Raw genomic sequence first — 18,923 nt, 5'->3', positions numbered from 1 at the left:
CACTTGATTTTTAAAATTGTTTTCATCTTAGCCATTCTGGTACATGTGTGGTGGTAACATTTTATGGTTTTATTTGCATTTCATTGAAGACTAATGAGCATGAATACTTTTTCATGTGTTTATTAGCCATTGGACAGCTTCTTTTATGAAATACCTGTTTGAATCTTTTGTCCGCATTTGAATTGAGATGTCTGAACTTTTTCTTACTGACGTATAGGGATTCTTCATATGTTCTGGTTTCAAATGCTTTGTTCTTGTTCAAATCTTCTACTCTGAAGGTCACCTTTTCATTTTTTTTTAAGACTTTTTTTTTAAGGTTTATTTATTTTGAGAGAGAGAGACACAGTGCATGACAGGGGAAGGGGCAAAGAGCGAGAGAGACACAGAATCCGAAACAGGCTCTAGGCTCTGAGCTGTCAGCACAGAGCCCAATGCAGGGCTTGAACTCACAGTGAGATCATGACCTGAGCCAAAGTCGGAGCCCAACTGACCGAGCTACACAGGCGCCCCTCATATTTTTAATTGTATCTTTAGATGAACACAAGTTATTATTATTTTTGTTAAGTAATTGGTATGTCCAACATGGGGCCAAACTCACGACCCGGAGATCAAGAGTTGCACGTGCTACCAACTGAGCCAACCAGGTGCCTCAAATAGAAGTTCTTAATTTTGGGGGCACCTGCGTAGCTCAACCAGTTACGCGTTCGACTCAATCAGTTACGCGTTCGACTCTTCATTTCAGCTCAGGTCATGATCTCACAGCTTGTGAGATTGTGCCGCATGTTGGGCTCTGTGCTGACAGCATGGAGCCTGCTTGGGATTCTCTCCCTCTCTCTCTGCTCCTCCCCCGGCTCGCACTCTCTTTCAAATATACTTAAAAAAAAGAAGTTCTTAATTTTGATGTGATGCAGTTATACCAAATTGCTCTTTTATGATTTGCCCCTTTGGGTCTTAAGAAATCTTTGCTCCACAGTCATGTCTCCTTTTTTTTTTTTTTTTTTTTTTTTTAATCCCAGGCTTTTGCATTTAGAGCTACAATCTGTCTGAAATTGAATTTGTGTTTGGTGGGAGGCAGGATACAGATGCTTTTTCCCCCTTTGTTTACCCAGTGGACTCAGCACTGTTTATTGGGGGCCCATTTTCTTTCACACCACTTCAGTGTTACCCTTGTCGTAAACCACTTGGTCATTTACATGCCAGGTCTGTTTCTGGATTCTCTTTTCTGTTCCATTGATCCGGCATTTCTACCCTCGCACCCAAACCAGGCCTTCTTAATCATTAGCTTTTTATCATTAGTCTTGATCTCTAGTCATAGGAGTCCTTAGCTTTGTCCTTCAGGAATGCGTTGGCTGTCTTTGGCCCTTTGCATTTCCATATAAATTTTATAACGAGTTTGTCAATTTCAACCCCCCCCCCCCCCGCCAAAAAAAAAAAACCATACTGAGATTTTTGATTGGGATTATGTTGATCTACAGATTGATTTAGGGAGAATAAATCCTTTTCTAAAATTGTGTCTTTTAATCCATGAATGCAATATCTCTGCATTTCTTTTCCTCTTAAAATTTTTATTATGAAAAACTTCAAACGTCCAGAAAAGTGTGAAATACAATGAGTTTCTTTCTTTTAAGTTTATTTATTTATTTTGAGAGCGAATGCGCACATACCAGCGGAGGATGGGCAGAGAAGAAGAGACAGAATCCCAACTAGGCTCTGTGCCATCAGCGCAGAGCGAGATGCAGGCCCCAGATTCACAAACTGTGAGATCATGACCTGAGCTGAGACCAAGAGTCAGACGCTTAACCAACTATGCCACCCAGGCGCCCCAATATAATTAATTTATGCATGTTCATCATCTAGATTTAATAGTTGTTATTAGTGTATCTTATTTGTGTCATATATATTTGTAGTTCTTTTTTTTTTAAGATTTTATTTTTAAGTAATCTCTGCATCCAACATGGGTCTCGAACTCACAAGCCCGAGATCCAGATTTGTGTGCTCTTCCGACTGAGCCGGCCAGGCGCCCCTATATTTACAATTCTTTTTTTTTTTTTTTAATGTTTATTTATTTTTGAGAGAGACAGAGTGCAAGCAGGGGAGAGGCAGAGAGAGGGAGACACAGAATCCAAAGCAGGCTCCAGGCTCTGAGCTGTCAGCATGGAGCCCGAGTTGGGGCTCCAACTCACGAACCGTGAGATCATGACCCGAGCCGACATCGGACGCTTAACTGACTGAGCCAGCCAGGTGCCCCTGTGCTTACAATTCTTATGAAGCCATTTCATAGTAAATTGTAGCTATCATAGACACTGTATCCATAAATACTTCGACTTGTGTCTTCAAAATCTAAAGACAACCTCCTGCATAACCCTAATTTCGTTATTATAGCTAGGAAAATTAATAGTTCCCAAATTTCTAATCTATAGGCCTTTTTCACCACTCTCCCACCAAATTCAAGACAGAATCTGGCCTAGAATCATGCCTTGCATGTGTTCACGTCTCTGCATTTAGAACAATCTCCCTCTCTTTGTAAGTGACGTGGATTTTGTTAGACATCAGGATCAGTGGTGTTGTAGGTGCCCCACATTCTGGATCTGATTGTTTTCTCATAGTGTTGTTTACTTTGTCTTCCATCCCCTGTACCTCCTAGAAACTGGAACTTAGGTCTAGGCTTGACTAGATAAACCTCCCCCAGTCTTCCCAGAGTCGCCTTCTCAAAGTTGTGTAAGACCAGCAGTGCGTGAGCACATGGGTAATGCTTTAGCGCAGGGCTTGGCACACAGCAAATTTCGGTAGGTAGCAGCTCTTAATATCTGTCCCCTCCTTGGGCCCGCCAATGGCTTGTTCCCAGGAAACAGTTTCCCTAAGGCTTCTCTTGTCCGTGCCAGGCAGCAGTGGCTTCCACTCAGCTGGGGCTTCTGGCTCTGGGCTTGGACATTCCCCATCTTTCTGTCCTCCCACCCCCAGATAACACAGGCAGTTCCACATACCGGCCACCCCCTCGGACCCGGGAGGTGATGATCAACGGGCAGATGGTCAAGTTGAAGTACTGCTTCACCTGCAAGATGTTTCGGCCACCCCGGACCTCACACTGCAGTGTCTGCGACAACTGTGTGGGTAAGTGGGAGGCAGCAGGGAGTGGTGCAGGGAGCCCTGAAGACAGAGGAGTCACTCATGGGGGCGGGGGTGTGTCTGAAATAGCCAGAGGTGGGCAGGAAGTCACCCAAATTTGCTCTGATTGAGGAAGGGCTGTGGGGAAAGGCTCAGAGTGTGACCAGTGGTATCTTGGCCTCAGCCCAGGATTGGTAGATTCCTTTCCCCCAGCTCTGAAGTATGGGGGAGATACAGAGAGACCCTGGACCCTTCTCCCAGGCCTCAGCCTGGTCCTCAGTAGGTCCAAGTTTCTAGGAACCAGAGACTAGAGCAATAACATTCTAGATACTTTGGGGCCAGAAAGAGAATGATTTACCATCCAGCAGCCCAGAGCCAGCTATACTGAATGACTTTGATCTGATTCCCAGGGTTTGGGAGGGACAAGAATCTGAGAACAGAGGAGTTCAAGCCAGTCAGGTAGAGAGGATGTAGCCAGGATTGGAAGCTAAGCTCCAGGCCCACACCTGCGGTGGTTGCTGGGGAACCAGAGGCTGTTTTGTCTCCTCTTCTTGCTCTCCAGAGGCCGGGCAGCTCTGATGGGGACCGAGGGTGTGCCCCTGGAAGGGTGTCATAAGGGAAATGCTATGTAAGAGGATCCAGGTGAGCTGAGCCATGGTGACTGAGCATGGTCCCCAGGGCAGTGAGCTCATCACGCTAGCTCAGCACTCCCTGAGAGAACAGTAGGGAACACCCCATGACAGCAGGCAGCCGAGTGGGTGACTCAGTGGGCGTTATTCTTCCCTGAGAATCCGCAAAGGGTGCTGGCCATGGTAGGAGGCCTGCAGTGGGCTTGTGATCCACATTCCCACAGAGGACTTTCATTACCAGTCTGGGTGTGACACCAGCCCCCCCCCCGCCCCCCCCCCCACCGCCCTGGGGTGCTAGTGTGAGCTCAGCCCTCTGGCCAGGCCTTACATGCCAGCTCTCCACAAGTTACAGAGCGGCCCCACCCCTCCCTGAGTCCCTCTAGTTCTGGAGCAGGGAATGGGGAGCATTGTTTGTCGCAGGTGGCCAGGGTCGTAGGCCAGGCGACAAGTACTTTTTGTGCATCTTCGTACCACGCACGGCTGGACGTGGGACTCAGCTCGGTGTGAGGCCAACACCGGCCCCCTCGTGGAGTTTACAATCCAGCGGGGGTAACTGGCCGGTCCGCTAATTATTAATAAGTATGTAAACACACATGGGCAAAGAGCCGCAGAAGATAAGTAGCAGCGGGTAACAGAGGGCCCTCACCTTGTCTGGGATCAGAGGAGGCTTTCTTAAGGAAGTGGCTTTGCAGCTGAGATATGAAGGAGGAATTGCCCTTAACCAGGTGAAGACACAGAGAAGAATGTGTGAGGCAGTGGGAAGCTTGCAGAAAGGCCCAGAAGCAGGGAGTGTGTGAGGAGCTGCGGATCGGCTGAATGGGCCGGTACAGAGAGACTGTGGGGGAAGAAAGCCCCAGCTGTGGCGTGAGGCCTCCAAACACCTGTGCTGGTTGCAGCCCAGGCACACTAACCTGTTCCCCTCCCCCCCACCCCCCGGGCCCTTTTCCAGAACGGTTTGACCATCACTGCCCCTGGGTGGGCAACTGTGTGGGGAGACGGAACTACCGCTTCTTCTACGCGTTTATTCTCTCCCTCTCGTTCCTGACGGCCTTCATCTTCGCCTGTGTGGTCACCCACCTGACGCTGCGTGAGTTGGGAGTGGGGGCAGGGGTGTGCAGGAGGGGTGGGCCGGCAAGCTCTGCCAAGTCAAGGGGCAGTGGTCACTGTCCATCTGAGCTGTGCCCTGTCCTGTTTTCTCCTCCCCAGGCTCTCAGGGAAGCAACTTCCTCTCCACTCTGAAGGAGACACCAGCGAGATATCCTTTGTCAGCCAATAGATGCCCTGGTGGGAACGAGGCCCCTTCGCTAGGGTGGATCCCCACACCTCATCCTGTAATCTGGGGGAGAATGGTGTAGCGCTAATGTTTGTCCTCTAGAATAATCTGATATACCAGCTGCTTCTGTTTCCTCCCCGGCTAGAGCTGATCCTAAACAGTCTGATCAAAGGGCTGGGGTGGCCAAGAACTCTCAGGAGCCACAGTCCCTGTCTTCCCTTAAGACACCAAGCAACCAGGACGGGGTTCTTGTGCGGGGTTCTTGGTGCCTGGCATCTTCAGTTCCCCCTACTGTCCATCACCCGTCCTGCTCTTGAATGGGCTCCCGAACCCTTCTTAGGGCTCAGGAGGCAATCCTGTCGAGAAGTGGTGACTGGACCGCAGGAAGGTTACAAACCCATCTCCTTTCTGGGGAAATCGCTCACGGAAGGATAGGTGAGAAGGGCTGGGCATGGCAGGCCTCCAGGGGCCAGGGAGGCCCCCAGCCCTGTCCCGGTGTGGGTCCTTGACCACCCTGCTCACTGTGCTGGAGTTGGTGATCTGCTTCTTCTCCATCTGGTCCATCCTGGGCCTCTCAGGGTTTCATACTTACCTCGTCGCCTCCAACCTGACAACTAACGAAGACGTGAGTAAGGCTGGAGCAACCTCCATTCACTGGGCAGGAGGCGGGGCCCTGGGTAGGAGGCGGGGCTCTAGGCAGGAGGCGGGGCCCTAGGCAGGAGGCGGGGCCCTAAGGTAGGAGGCTGGGCGGAGGGGGCCTGCAGTGGCCGCAGAGCAGCCTGACTCGCCTGACTCAGGCTGCTGGGGTAACACGGGTGGGGACAGAGGGTGGCCAGACATTGCCTTCCAGTGCTCCTGGCTTGGCCCTGGGAGATCCAGTACAGGGTCTTATAAGGCCCCCACGTGCCTTGGCCCCTCCGCGCAGGCTTTCTCACTAACCCAGAGGCAGTGCTCCACCGTAACAGTCCTTAGGTTTGGCCCGCGTGTTAACTGTCTCCAGAGTTCTTTCAGCTCCCATCATCTCTTTGGGTCCTTTTGCCAACTCTGAGGCAGAAGGAACAGGGATGCTTTTTCTCCTGTTTGATGGCTGAGTGACTTGCCCCAAGGTTACACAGCCGGAAAGGGACAGAGTCAGGGTTGTGGCCAAAAGCCCTGGCTACCCTTGCTGCGCCCACCACACTGCACTTACAGGCAAAGAGATGTGACTATTCTCAGGGTGCCCCTGGGGTTCCCTTGGGCATCCTTATTGAGGGAGACAGCGAGGATAGGACTATGGGGCTATGTCAACCCTCCCTACCTGCTGCCTTTCAGACCCCCACCAGCAAGCATTGTTTGAGTGCCCACTGTGTGCTCAGCCCCGGGCCCGACCTGACCTCCCCTTCTTTTCTCCCAAACGATAAAAAAGCAAATGACAGCATCTGTGCCAGGGCCACCATCAGATACTGCTCAGAGGCCCATGACCAACAGAAAATACATCTCTTGACCTCAGCCTCTCATTCTGGGAAACAGAACTTAACACTCATGATAGGGTTTCATGTGCTGAATGATTGGTACAGAGCAGAAATGACATCAGCCAGCATCTCCCAAGGCGGTTTTGTGGGTGCTGGTTCTTCAAGATGTTACTAGGGGTTAAGCAAAAAGATGTGTTATAGCCAAATGAGTTTGGGAAACTCTGGGTTAAAGTCAAGCAAGTATCCTTCGTTGCTAAACTCCTCAGTGCCTTTGATAGCTGGCCTCACAAATCTCGAGATGGCAAGATTTCATCTCCAACGATGCTATCACAGTTCCCTGTTTTTCAGATGAGGACTGAGATTCAGGGAAGTGCTCTGTCCAGGGTCATGCAGTGTGTCGGGGGCAGGGCCAGGGCTCATAGCCAGGTCAGCCTGAGCTCTGTCCCCTTATACTACCTTCCCTTAGAGGTGGCTGGCCGGAGAAGGGAGGATGCACCCAAGAAGTTTCCTTTGGAGGCTTCTCTTTGGCTGTGCGCTGCTCTCTGTCCTGATTAGGGCTTCCTCCTCTCGGCTAGGTGCCCCCGACATCCAGCAGTCCCCCACACTCACTGAATAGCTTGGGTTAAAGACATGTCCCCTCCAATAGTCTACCCAGAATTGGAAAAACTCTCACCAGTTTTTCCCAGCCTCTAGACCTCCCTCCTAGAAAATCGAAGTAAAAGGAGGTACCTGACTCAGACCTCCTTCCTGCTGGCAGATCAAAGGCTCGTGGTCCAGCAAGAGGGGCGGTGAGGCCTCCGTCAATCCCTACAGCCATAAAAGTGTTATCACCAACTGCTGTGCTGTGCTCTGCGGCCCCCTACCTCCCAGGTAAGCCAGGGGTGAGCACAGGGAGAGGTCACAGGGCCTGGCCCGGCCAGTGGGGGGGATAGCCCTGCGAGTCCACACCTCTCAAAGAGGTTCTGGAAGCAGCAGACCTCTCTTCACACCACAGAAGCCCTCTGTCCACCATCCCCTCTGCAGGGCGCACGCAAGGCATTTATCACACAAAAGAATTCTGTGTAATTTTTTTTTTTTGAGAGAGAGTGACAAAGCATGAGCAGGGGAGGAACAGAGAGAGAGGGAGACACAGAATCTGAAACAGGCTCCAGGCTCTGAGCTGTCAGCACAGAGCCCGACACGGGGCTCGAACTCACAAACCGTGAGATCATGACCCGAGCCGAAGTCGGACGTTTAACTCACTGAGCCACCCAGGCGCCCCGAATTCTGTGTAATTTTTAATCACATATGCTCATTGTAGAAAAACATAGAGTACAAAATCTTAAAAAGAAGAGTACTAACTATCACATGTAATCTTATTCCCCCGTGATCACCACAATTAACGTTTTGGCCACTCTTGGGCAACATTTCCCTTCCGGTGCTGGTGGCTGGACCAGGCGGGGTCTCCATCCTCCCTCCTGGTGGCGCCCTGAGGGTTCAGCCCTGCTGGGAAGTGCCCTTGTCTTCACACCAGGGGGCACCAGAGTGCCAGAACAGGAGCTCCACTGCAGTGGGCACTGCGGGACCCAGACCTTCCCCACACTGTCCCCGACTTCTCCTGCCTCGTATGAGTGTCATCCTTGCAGTGGGGGTGGGGGTAGGTCACAGTGGGAATCGCACTATTTCCAAATGCTCTTCCGTCCTGCTTTTCCCCTCACCCACAGCCTGGCTTTGTGGCAGCCAGACCGAAAAATGGGCCGGTTTGAATTCACAGTGCCTCAATCTGGTGGTCCAAAGCCAGGTGTCCAGGGTGCAGAGAGGGCCCTTCTGGTTCCCCTGCTCTGGAAGGGAAGGGTCTTGAGCCGCCAGCTGGAGATCAGCTCCCCTTTCTGAGGCTTTCTAGGGCTAGGTCTTTTCTTGGCTGGAAAATGGACTCTGCCATCCAGCCCCAGGCCTGGACCGCTGGTGTTGGGCAGGGCCCTCACGTCCCCCCTTGTGTTTTGGAAGCCTCATTGACCGGAGGGGATTTGTGCAGTCAGACGCCGTGTTGCCCTCGCCCGTCAGAAGCGATGAGCCAGCCTGCGGAGCCAAGCCTGACGCCAGCATGGTAGGAGGCCACCCCTGAACTGGGCTCGGTACTTGCCACCTGCTGGCTTGTCCACCCCTCCGCACTCACCTGCCGCCCTCCACACCTGCCGGGACCCTCCCCATTCCATCCAAGGGAAGCAGAGCCGCCAAAGACTCTTTTCGTATTTATTTCCCACCCTGCGTGGCTTGCCCAGCACTTCCGTGGCTGTACCCTCTGCTCCCCAAACCCAGGTTCCCACAGCCTTGGGCCCTAGATCCCTGCAGCTGATCAGCGGCAGGAGTGACAGGAGAGAGAGAGGCCAGGGCCCCTGAGGCCACGAGGGGACCATGCTGAGTCTCTGTCTGTGCCGGGGCGAGCCCTGTGTGAATGAGGGTGCGGACTGCGTGCGATACCTCCCAGGTGGAGGGGCCGGTGGGCTCTGCTCAGCTGGGGTCCTGGGGGTGAAGTGGGACCTAAGAGCATTTGGCTCTGGACAGCAGGCTGTGGGAGAGGATGCCTCCGTGGGCTGTTGTGATTTGTGGGCTCCTTCATTCTTTTTGTGATGACCATTGTTCTTTCTTCCGTTCGTGTTTTTTTGTATGGCGTCGGCCAATAGGATGGAGCTGGGGTTCTAGATGGATAGGGCAGAGTTGGGGGTGGTGGGAGACACCTGTGTCAGAGAAAGCTAAACCAGCCAGCGAGGCACCCAAGACCTCGGCTCCTGCGTGATTCCTGGGCAGCACGCTAGGAAGTGGGGGCCTTGCCTGCTCTCTACCCATGGAGGGTTCTCTAAGGGATCCCGGTCTGACCTCCCCGCCTCCCCACCTCTCTCCCAAGTCAGTTCTTGGGCTGGGTGGGTTATCTTCTTGCTGGCAATACTTGAAACGGGTTTATTAATGCTGGGTATTTTGCACAATTTTATAGACCTCTTTTCTACGTAGCATTTTTTAAGTGGAAGAAAAAACAGTCGGCCACATTGCTATCTGTGTAGTGCCAGGTTAAAGATTAGCAGAAAGCAAGTTGGGTTTTATAAATTTATAAGAGAACGTCTGGCTGTGAGTGTGTGTGCGTGTGTTCGCGTGTGCCCTTGTATGAATGCGGCTGGCTCCCGCTTCCCTACATCCCCTGGGCTGCCCCTCTCCCCGCCATCCCCCTCGGGTGTCAGCTGGCAGCAGCAAGGAGCGGCCTGAGCCACGGCAACAGGGAGCCTGTGCAGTGATCGCAAGAGACCTCTGGGTTCCCCGCTGCAGCTCAGCCCCCACCCTCCTATCTTCCCTTCCTCCTCGGACATCAGGAAGCCTGGGACCTGCCCAGACTGGCTGAGGCTGGGCGTGGTGGATGGGGTAATGGCTGTGGGGAGCGGCTGCCACTCTACAAGCCGCACACCCTCCTCCCGGCTCTGAGTATGGGACCTGGTGCCAGCGGCCAGAGAACAAGGACTCTCTGCCAGCTGGAGGACTCCATCCAGAGAAAAGGGAGGAAGGAGCAGGGTGGGCTGAGAAGCGAGTGAAGGTTGGCCTACGTCTGGGCCCCAAAGTCAAAGGATGTCTCTTCTCTGCGGGGAACTGTAGTTTCTTGTCAAAGTAGATAGGAGATTGTTCTGTCTCCCTCCTTGGCCCTTCAAGTGGGCTGAAGCCCTTGGAAAGTGACCTAGGAAGTCCTCGCCTCTTGCCCTTCCTTGCTGCAGAAGCTAGTGGGTCACAGGCAGCTGAGAACTGGCAGCTGCAGAGGGTCCCCCCTGGGAGAAACAGCCTCGCCCCAGCGCCAGGACCCCAGGCCATGCTGCAGTGGCACTGGGAAGTGGGGAGGGGGCTGGCTAGAGGAGGGGAAGCCCCCTGCCTTTTATTTAAGCCAGTATTCTTTGTTCCTGCTTGTAATAAAATTTTCGTTTTTAAGAGTTGATTTGCTTTGGTTTGGTTTTTGTTTGCTCTTTCTTTGCTGAGGCTCCGACTGGCAGCCCTCTGTTCTTTCAGCCAAACTTGGTCTTTCCTGGGGAGACAGAAGGCAGGAAGGCCAGTGATGTGGCTAAGGGTCTCCTCTCCTGGCCGAGTCTGTCCGCTGGAGACTGAGCAAGGTGGCCCCCATAGGCATGTAAGAACAGGCCATCCTGTCCCCTTTTTGTCCCCTCTACTTTCCCCTGCCTCCGGGATTTGGAGACCCCCAGGTTCTTTTTCCTTGCTGCCTTTTCACTCTGACCCCCAGTGACCGCTCAGCTAAGAAAATGTTGACGAGACCCTAGATTCCAATCTGCGAGCCGGAGCCTCCCTGGCCCCCAGCCCCGCCTTGAGCAGCAGGGCCCAGTCAGACGACTCGTAACCCTGGCCCACCTCTCTGGTATCTCCCCCAGGAGGACACCTGTCAGGATTTTGCCATCTCCTGCACAGCCTGAGGGAAGCTAACAGGCCTCTTTGCAGAGGGTTAGCTGGTAAGACCGTGTCTCCCCTGTCGGCCAGCACCGCCTAGTCCCCTCACACGCCATCTCATCCCCATCGCATGCCTTGCCAACCCCATGGAGCCCATTCATCTGTCTGGTGTGTGGTGTGGTGTGTGTGCTGGCGGTGGTAGGGCCCCCAGGGCTCCCCCCTCCCCCCCCCCCCCAAGCAGAAGGACGGGGGCCATGAAGGCAGGGCTGAGGGCCCAGCCCTGCTCTGGACTGAGGAAGCAGCTCCCACTGGAGCAGGAGGTGAAGGGTGAGGTTGGGGAGGGGCGGCGGACCTGCTCGGAGATGCTTGGGCCTGTTCTGGGGTGTCCTGGTGTGCAGGAGCCCTCAGTCACGAACACCTGTGTCCTGCTTTCTGTCCCCGCTGAGCTTCCCCTGCCCGTGTCTCTGCTGCGTCGTCGTTGCCTGCTGCCCCAGCCGTGGCCCTCCTGCGGGGAAGAGGCAGGTGCCGGGAGAGCAGGCGGCACCCCCGCAGGCCTCCTGTCTCCTCCCGGGTCCGCTAACCCTCTCTCTTCTCCTTCTTTGCTGTCCTGCGGGGATCTCCAGTGTGTGCGGGGGCTTAAGGACCTCCTGAGGACTGCTGCTCTCTGCCTCTCCAGGAGCGGCCTGAGGGGAGCCCGGCACCCGGCACCTCCACCTGCCTAACCTGTGGCCCACCTGCCACCGTCCGTGCCTACAGGGTCTGCCCCCAAGCCCGCCCCGCCCTTGTGCTCTCCAGAGCCCCCCACAGGGGGCGGGGGCTGGCCTTTCTGCCCCCACCCCCACTCCACGCCAGAGTGTAGAAAGCCATACCACAGCTGTCAGCACGGTGATACAATACGACGCTGAAACTCACCCCCGTCTCCACTCCCCTTCCCCTTCCCCTTCCCCAGATTTGTAAGGTGTCGAGACTCTTCAGGAATCTTGCCTTACAGCCTGCCCCCTCCCAGAGTCAGGCAGAGCCACAGTGGGGCTGAGCAGGTTCCTTCGGGAGCCTCTGGGGTGTTGGTGGTTGATGACGCTGCCGAACAAGTTTGGTGACTGTTCTAAGCACAACCGGTTTGACACTGTTCCCACGGCCCCCTCCGTCCCCGCTACCCCAAGTAGGTGCGATGCCAGGAGGATGCTTGTACCCTTTGCTCCGGGCACTGGGGGACCGGGCTGGCTCCACAGCCCGGCGTTCTTCAGAGGAGCTAATGGAAACTGGGCCGGGCCTAGGAAGTCTGCTGAGCCCACGGCTGGGGGCTGCTTGTTTGCTGTCTGTACCTTTTTTAACCAAATAAAGGTTTCCCTCTTCTTGCCTTGGCTGTCTGGTGCCACCTTTCCTTCGGGGTCCAGGCGTGAGGCCTGTGATGAGTGTGCAGAACATCTGGCTCGCCCCCGCTGCCGGTTCTGTTCCAGTCGGTCAGTGCCCTTCTGGAGATTTAAAAAAGGCACAGCGAAGCCAGAAGTGACACGGGAGGAGTGGCCAATGTCCTCTTCACTCTGCCCTTCTAGAACTGGTCTCGGTGCCAGAGGCCTCCAGGCCTTAGGTGACCTCAGCTCTGAGAAGTCCCAACCCAAGCGGGGACTGTCACCCCCTGAACTGAGCCCAGCCCAGGGTAGCCATGTCAAGGAGCCTTCCCTCTCCCCAGCAGCTGGCCCGCGTTGAGAGGCACACACAGTATGCTAAGAGCTAAAAAAAAAATAATGACAGCAGCCATTTAGCAAGGGCTAGCCAAGTGCCAGGCCCGTTTTCTCACCTAAAGCTATGAGAGAGGTGATGTCAGCCTTTTTACAGAGGAGGGAACTGAGGCTCAAGGAAGGCACAGCAGTTGCCAAGGTTCTCCCGAAGCTGATAAAGCAGCAAATCTAGGATTTGGACCCCATCTCTGCCCCAACCCCTGACCATTCTGCACTACCCAAGGAATGAATAGGGCTGCTTGGGGAGGAGGGGATCTCAGAAGGAGAAACCCAATTACAAGATGTTACCCGTAGCCATCAGAGATGATCTGTACTGGCCTTCCTGTACTGATGGGGAAACTGAGGCTCGGGCAGGAAGGGACCTGTCCGAGACCTTATGACAGGTGGGATGCAGTCCCACAGCCTGACCTCATTCCATTCTTCCACAAACCCCACACTATGTCCTGGACTGGACTGGTCTAGGAGATGTGGGATACTCTAAACAACAGTGCCTGGAGGAGAAAAGGACTCAGGACAGCTGAGTCACTTAAAACTAATCTAATATTTCCTCCCAAAGGCAACTAGTAGAGTGAGCTCTTGTCTGGATAACTGAACTCTTACTTACAACTAACCAGCGGGAGAGGTACCATAGCTTCCTCCAGTTACTTGTTTGATCGTTCCAAGACTCAACGACATTTTGTAGGAAGTTCCTTCTGGAATCTAACCAGAGTCCCTCCTGCTGCATTTGGAGCCCTGTCCTCTGTTCTCCGTGGAGATGGACAGCAACCGGTTGCTGCCTTCTCTGTGCCACAACCCTTCGAAGCCCGTGATTACCAGCTAAGGGCTGGACCAGAGCCTTGAACCTGCTGGCAGGTTGGATGCTATATGGAAGGATGGGGAGGCAGCAGGCAAGATGAGGAATGCCCCCTGAGGCCGAGGCCCCAGCTCCTGTCCTGCTGACTCAGGAGGCTGACGGTGGAACTCGGTGCCCTGCTGGGGCCTGCCGCCTCCTGCCTGCCTGGGCTTCTGGACTTGGGAAACGGAGGCCTGGAGGCAAAGGGAGGTGTCTGAGACAGGAACTGAGTCAGGATCGACAGGCCAGAGCGGGCAGGAGGTGTTAGGCAGCCTGGCTCCCAGATTCACTTCTAAGCTTCAGCAGGGGAGGGGGAAGAGTGAAGAGGTTTCTCTTCCCTCTTCTCGTTTCTGGGTTTCTGGCTGGGCCGAAGGGCTGGAGCTTGTGGTGTGAACCACCACCAGGTCCCTTGGCTTGAGCGATAGGAAGGGAATGCTGCCTCCCTAGAGACAGAGCAACTCCAAAATGTCGAGGCCTGCCAGGCCGTGCCTTCCAGGTTTCTGGTGTTCTGGGATCTCCAGTTTCCTCCCTCCCCCTCCCAGGACTTGGGAAAGCCCGGGCTGGATGACTAGTGCGAAGGACGGTCCTAGAGAGCCTAGGGCCTGCTTAGGCCAGAGGAATGTCTGACGGGGAGGGAGGAGGCCTTGCTGAGGGAGCGCATTTGACCATTCACCTGTCTTCTCTCCCCGAGGGACACTCGGCTGAGGCTTGGTTTGAGACCCTTTCTCGTGTCAGAACCCCCAGCTCCATGTTAGTGTTTTGAGTGTATGTGATTATAAGATTGGTTGGATTTTTTTTCACATGGTAGTAATGGTTACCATTCACTCTATTAAGTGCTTTCCATCAACTCATTTAATCCTCACAACAAGCCCCATTTTACACTTACGAAGATGGAGACTTATAGAGGTTAAGTCACTTGGTCGAGGTCCTAACAGCTTCCAAGAATTGAGCCCAGGCAGTCTGATTCCAACGACACTAGGCTGTTCTGTGTCTCGTAGAAAAATAATACATATCTATCATTGAAGAGAATAGGGAAATCAAAAGGAAATAAATCACTCACAATACCACTACCTAAAGATATGCTCTATTAAACTAGTTATCTTAGTGCATTTCCTTTCCATCATTCTCTGTCTCGGGGATCCAATCTGAGCCGAGTCTTAGGGATGGCAAGCCTAAAATCCCTTCTGCTTCCTTGGAAAACGTGTAGCATCAGCCCAGGCATGTTCCTACTTTTTCTTCAAAGAGACAGATCTCATCTTTGGGCCTCAGAGTTCTGGCCTAAGCCTGCCTCCAGGAGGGGAACGTGGGTATTCGGGCACCAAGAGGAACTAGGGAGGAACAGGCCTATGAAATGGTCCTGGCTCAAAGATTAAGCTGGCTGGATCCCAGTGAGGGGAGCCCCACCCCTGAGCCCCGTCGGAGCTTTGGCTAGGGGTGGGGCAGGTAAGTAGGAACCCACCCTCACAGGCACAGCCAACACCTTTAGGTGAAACTCCTGGCTGAATGAGAACAGCATCCCAGCAAACAGGGACAGAAGGTTGGCCAGAAAGAAGTCTCCCATCTCTGAGGCCTCTGCCAGGGGTCAGAGGGAGGGCCATAGTCAAACGGAAGGGACAGGGACATTTCTGAGAGGCAGGCTGAGGATTGCTACCCCCTAAAACAAAATGGTATGTGTCACCACCACCTTCTTTTTTCTCGGTCCTGTCTCTCTCCCCAGGTGCTAGCGTCCCCCCCTGGGGAACCAAATTGGACTGAGCACCCAAGTGGCCTGCTTCCCAGCCTCTGACAGAGGGCAGGCTGAGTCAGTCAGGAGAGCTGGGCCCCCACCCTGTGTGAACCCCACTGATACATGATGGCAGGCGGCTTGGAGGGGGTAGGTGACCTGGCGTGGAGAGCCAGAGGGTAGGTCCTCAAACAAGTGGCAACAGGCCACCAAGTTGAAAGGGAAAATTGTGCTGTGATGGGGAAGGTGTCCAACAAACCTACCAGGTGATTAATTACAAAGGCTGGGCTGGAGCGTCAGGGGCCGCTCGTTAAACACCTCATTAAGTGGCACCCTGAAAGATGCCACCTGTGCATTCTGGGAACTCAGCGGGAACCCTGGGGGGCAGTGATGACCAGGGGATAGCGCCATCTCAGGCCGACTCTGGAAGAAGCCTGGATCTCACTTCTAAATACAGCCTGGAGCTCACAAGTCAGAGGCCTCGACGAGAGAAGCCAAAGGAAGTAGAATGCTGGGGACTTAGTAGCTGTGTGACCCTGAGCAAATCTCATACTTCTCTGAGCCTTAGCATTCCCATCTCTAAAGTGGGAGTAATAGTCACAGTCTGGCCCATCTCACAGAGACACGGTAGGGATTAAATTCAATCGTGAAGGTGCTTGGGAAACCACAGCCCTACCGAAACGTAACTAGCTCCCCTGAAGCAAGGCTGGGAGCGGCCAGGCTCAGGCTTCTAGCCAGGCTGAAGCGGCCCGTTGGTTGAAGAACCCTCAGCCCCTGGAAGAACACCAGGAAGGAAGATCTGATTTGAGAAAGTGGGGCCGCTCTGTGGGCACCCATGTAAATCGAAGCCCTGAACAAGAGGGGGCAGCCTGGAGCCTGGAAGGGTGTCTGTGCAGGTGGGGCCGGATTTCTCCTGCTGACTGCCTTGATGACTCACCCCACATCTTAGCCTTTTACCTTTAAGGAAGAGCCCGAAAGGGTGTGGGGAGAAGAGAAGAGAAGCGGGAGGCAGGTCCGGGCCCCAGCCCCGCCCTCTGTCCCTCCCCACCCTTCTCCGAGGCCAGGCCACCCAGCCAAAAGGCAGGCAGACAGCAGGAGAGGCACAGAATCCGGCATTGGTTTCGAGGCAGCCAGTTAGCCCGCCGCCTGTGTCTGTCGCCAGAGCCATGGAGAGAGCCAGTCTGATCCAGAAGGCCAAGTTGGCAGAGCAGGCCGAACGCTACGAGGACATGGCAGCCTTCATGAAGAGCGCCGTGGAAAAGGGTGAGGAGCTATCCTGCGAAGAGCGAAACCTGCTCTCAGTGGCCTACAAGAATGTGGTGGGCGGCCAGAGGGCTGCCTGGAGGGTCCTGTCCAGTATCGAGCAGAAAGGCAACGAGGAGAGCTCGGAAGAGAAGGGCCCGGAGGTGCGAGAGTACCGGGAGAAGGTGGAGACTGAGCTCCGGGGCGTGTGTGACACAGTGCTGGGCCTGCTGGACACCCACCTCATCAAGGAGGCCGGTGACGCCGAGAGTCGGGTCTTCTACCTGAAAATGAAGGGTGACTACTACCGCTACCTGGCTGAGGTGGCCACTGGTGACGACAAGAAGCGCATCATTGACTCGGCCCGGTCCGCCTACCAGGAGGCCATGGACATCAGCAAGAAGGAGATGCCGCCCACCAACCCCATCCGCCTGGGCCTGGCGCTGAACTTTTCAGTCTTCCACTACGAGATCGCCAACAGCCCCGAGGAGGCCATCTCGCTGGCCAAGACCACCTTCGACGAGGCCATGGCTGACCTGCACACCCTCAGCGAGGACTCCTACAAAGACAGCACCCTCATCATGCAGCTGCTGCGAGACAACCTGACGCTGTGGACGGCCGACAACGCCGGGGAGGAGGGGGGCGAGGCTCCCGAGGAACCCCAGAGCTGAGCCGCGCCCGCCCCCTCCCTGCCGCGCCCCTGCCCTCTCCAGCGCCCCCGCCCGTGGCAGAGAGGACTAGTACGGGGTGGGAGGCCCGACCCTTCTCCCCGGATGCTCTGCTCCCCGGCTCACAAGAGCTCCGAGAGAGGGACCAGCAGAGCGGAGGCCAGCTGGAGCCAGGGGGACCCCTCTTCCTGCGGCCGTCGATGCTCCTCACCAGCGGTCAGCCCACCCACCCCTGCTCTCTGCGCCCCTCCTCCACCCCTCCCACCGCCAACCGGGCCACCTCTTCCCCCACCCCCGCCTCTCTCCCGCCCCCTGTTGCCTCTGAATCTTAGGAATTGAGGAGTGTCCCACCCTTGTGGCTGAGAGAGAGCTGGACTGTGTGGAGATGGGTGTGTGTGTGTGTGTGTGTGAGAGAGAGAGAGAGAGAGAGCGCGCGAGAGAGAGCGCAAGACCCAGGATGAGAGGGAAAGTGTGTCTGCTGGGTGTGACCATGTTTCAATAAAGTTCCCCTGTGACACTCCTCCTGTCTCTTCCAGTTATTGGCGGAGGGGTGGGACAGGGATTGGCTTCTGATTTACAGAGACCTTGACTTTTGCTTCTTGACCTCTCAAGGGGCTGGCTCAGTGATTCCAGGTGAGAGGCTGGTGCCAATCGTGGGGGGGGGGGGCGGGTGTTCAGCTCTCCATCACGGTGGCCCCCAACAAACCGGTCTGGTCCTGGGAGGGTCAGGCGAGCGCAAAGGCGGCTCTGAGGCTGCTCGGCCCCGGCCGCAGGGCGGGAGGCTCCAGATCTCAGACCTGCGGGGGACAGGAAAGCAGGGAGTCAGCGCCGCAAGGAAAGGCTGTAGTGAGCGGCAGTGCGCACCCTAGATTTGCAAGGGAGGAACAGTCCCATCAGGGGCTCGGGTCTGAGAGGAGGGGAGCACAATCTGGGCAGGGGCATGACGCCATTAAAAGCCCACATCCGAGGAGAGGGGAATGCCCGCCCCCGTGTTCGGACCGGGGGGCGACCTGAAACGGGCGGGCGAGGAGGAGCCGCCAGCTGGGTGGGCAGGGCCGCGGGGAGCCGAGGCCCGCCCAGGCCATCCCTGTTCGCCGCCTCCGCTCCCGGCTCCAGCACGCCGCGACCTGCGGCCGCCTGGCTCGCTCCAGCCTTCGCAGCCCCGGGCTGGAGGCGGGCCCCAGGCCGCTGCCGTCCAATCTCGGCGGAGAGCCGCTCAGGGTACCGCCCCCGGGGCCCGACTGGCCAATGGGGGAGAGAGCGGCGAAACGCGCGCGGGGCGTCTTCCCGCCACCCGGCCCGCCCCGCCGGCGTCGCGACGCGCAGCGGGACTGAGGGGCCCCCGCCGCCCGCCAAGGGCCAGGGGCGGCGCTTTGCCGGTTTCACCCAGACAAGTTGACACCCGCCCGGCCCGAGAGCTCCGCATCCTCAGAGCAGCGGGACGGGGAGGGGCCGTGCGGAAAAAGCAGTCCCCGCCCTTTGAGTCATCTGCTCTACCGGGCGGTGGTGCCCGGGCCTGGCCGGGCGGGCAGGGTCGGCAGCCCTGCCACCAAGGCGCCCCCACTACACTCCAGCATCCAGGCAGCCCTGAACCGACGTGCTTGGATTGTGTCCATGACTGGCTGTGCGACTTTGGAAAAGCCACATATCCCCTGGGTCTCAGTTTCCCCTTCAGTATCAAAGGGCTTGGGCAAAAGTCTAACAAACTGTGATGTCAAAACTGCCTGGGTTTGAATCCCAGCCCTTCTCGGTCAAGGCTCTGAATATTGCGTGTGTTTGTGCCCTCGTTTATGAAGTGGGGTTAAAAAACAGTACCTTCCTCTTTTCATTTTTTAAAAATGTTTATTTTTG

General features: G+C 55.5%; 2 protein-coding genes across 5 annotated transcripts in view; both read left to right on the top strand.

The window, feature by feature from the left end:
- The window catches only part of ZDHHC18 (zinc finger DHHC-type palmitoyltransferase 18), a 32,550-nt gene extending 16,442 nt beyond the window's left edge, over nucleotides 1-16,108 (top strand). The window contains exons 3-10 of one of the 4 annotated variants that reach the window (XM_047869759.1): nucleotides 2,962-3,111; nucleotides 4,684-4,821; nucleotides 4,941-4,989; nucleotides 5,530-5,632; nucleotides 7,216-7,328; nucleotides 8,445-8,544; nucleotides 10,853-10,930; nucleotides 11,492-12,225. In XM_047869759.1, coding sequence (XP_047725715.1) covers nucleotides 2,962-3,111; nucleotides 4,684-4,821; nucleotides 4,941-4,989; nucleotides 5,530-5,632; nucleotides 7,216-7,328; nucleotides 8,445-8,544; nucleotides 10,853-10,894 — 695 coding nt within the window. In that variant the 3' untranslated portion in view covers nucleotides 10,895-10,930; nucleotides 11,492-12,225. Of the gene's footprint in view, nucleotides 1-2,961; nucleotides 3,112-4,683; nucleotides 4,822-4,940; nucleotides 4,990-5,529; nucleotides 5,633-7,215; nucleotides 7,329-8,444; nucleotides 10,406-10,852; nucleotides 10,931-11,491; nucleotides 12,226-15,156 lie in introns of those variants that run through there. The other 3 variants (XM_047869758.1, XM_047869757.1, XM_047869760.1) reach the window with 3 other exon arrangements.
- A 113-nt stretch (nucleotides 16,109-16,221) lies between these two features.
- SFN (stratifin) lies at nucleotides 16,222-17,592 on the top strand. The gene has a single exon (XM_047869762.1). The coding sequence runs from the start codon at nucleotides 16,329-16,331 to the stop codon at nucleotides 17,073-17,075; it is 747 nt and encodes a 248-aa protein (XP_047725718.1). The 5' UTR covers nucleotides 16,222-16,328; the 3' UTR covers nucleotides 17,076-17,592.
- Nucleotides 17,593-18,923: the final 1,331 nt, after the last annotated feature.

Source organism: Prionailurus viverrinus, chromosome C1 (assembly GCF_022837055.1).
Source record: "Prionailurus viverrinus isolate Anna chromosome C1, UM_Priviv_1.0, whole genome shotgun sequence".
NCBI lineage: Eukaryota > Metazoa > Chordata > Mammalia > Carnivora > Felidae > Prionailurus > Prionailurus viverrinus.
This window is presented reverse-complemented; position numbering and strand designations above follow the sequence as displayed.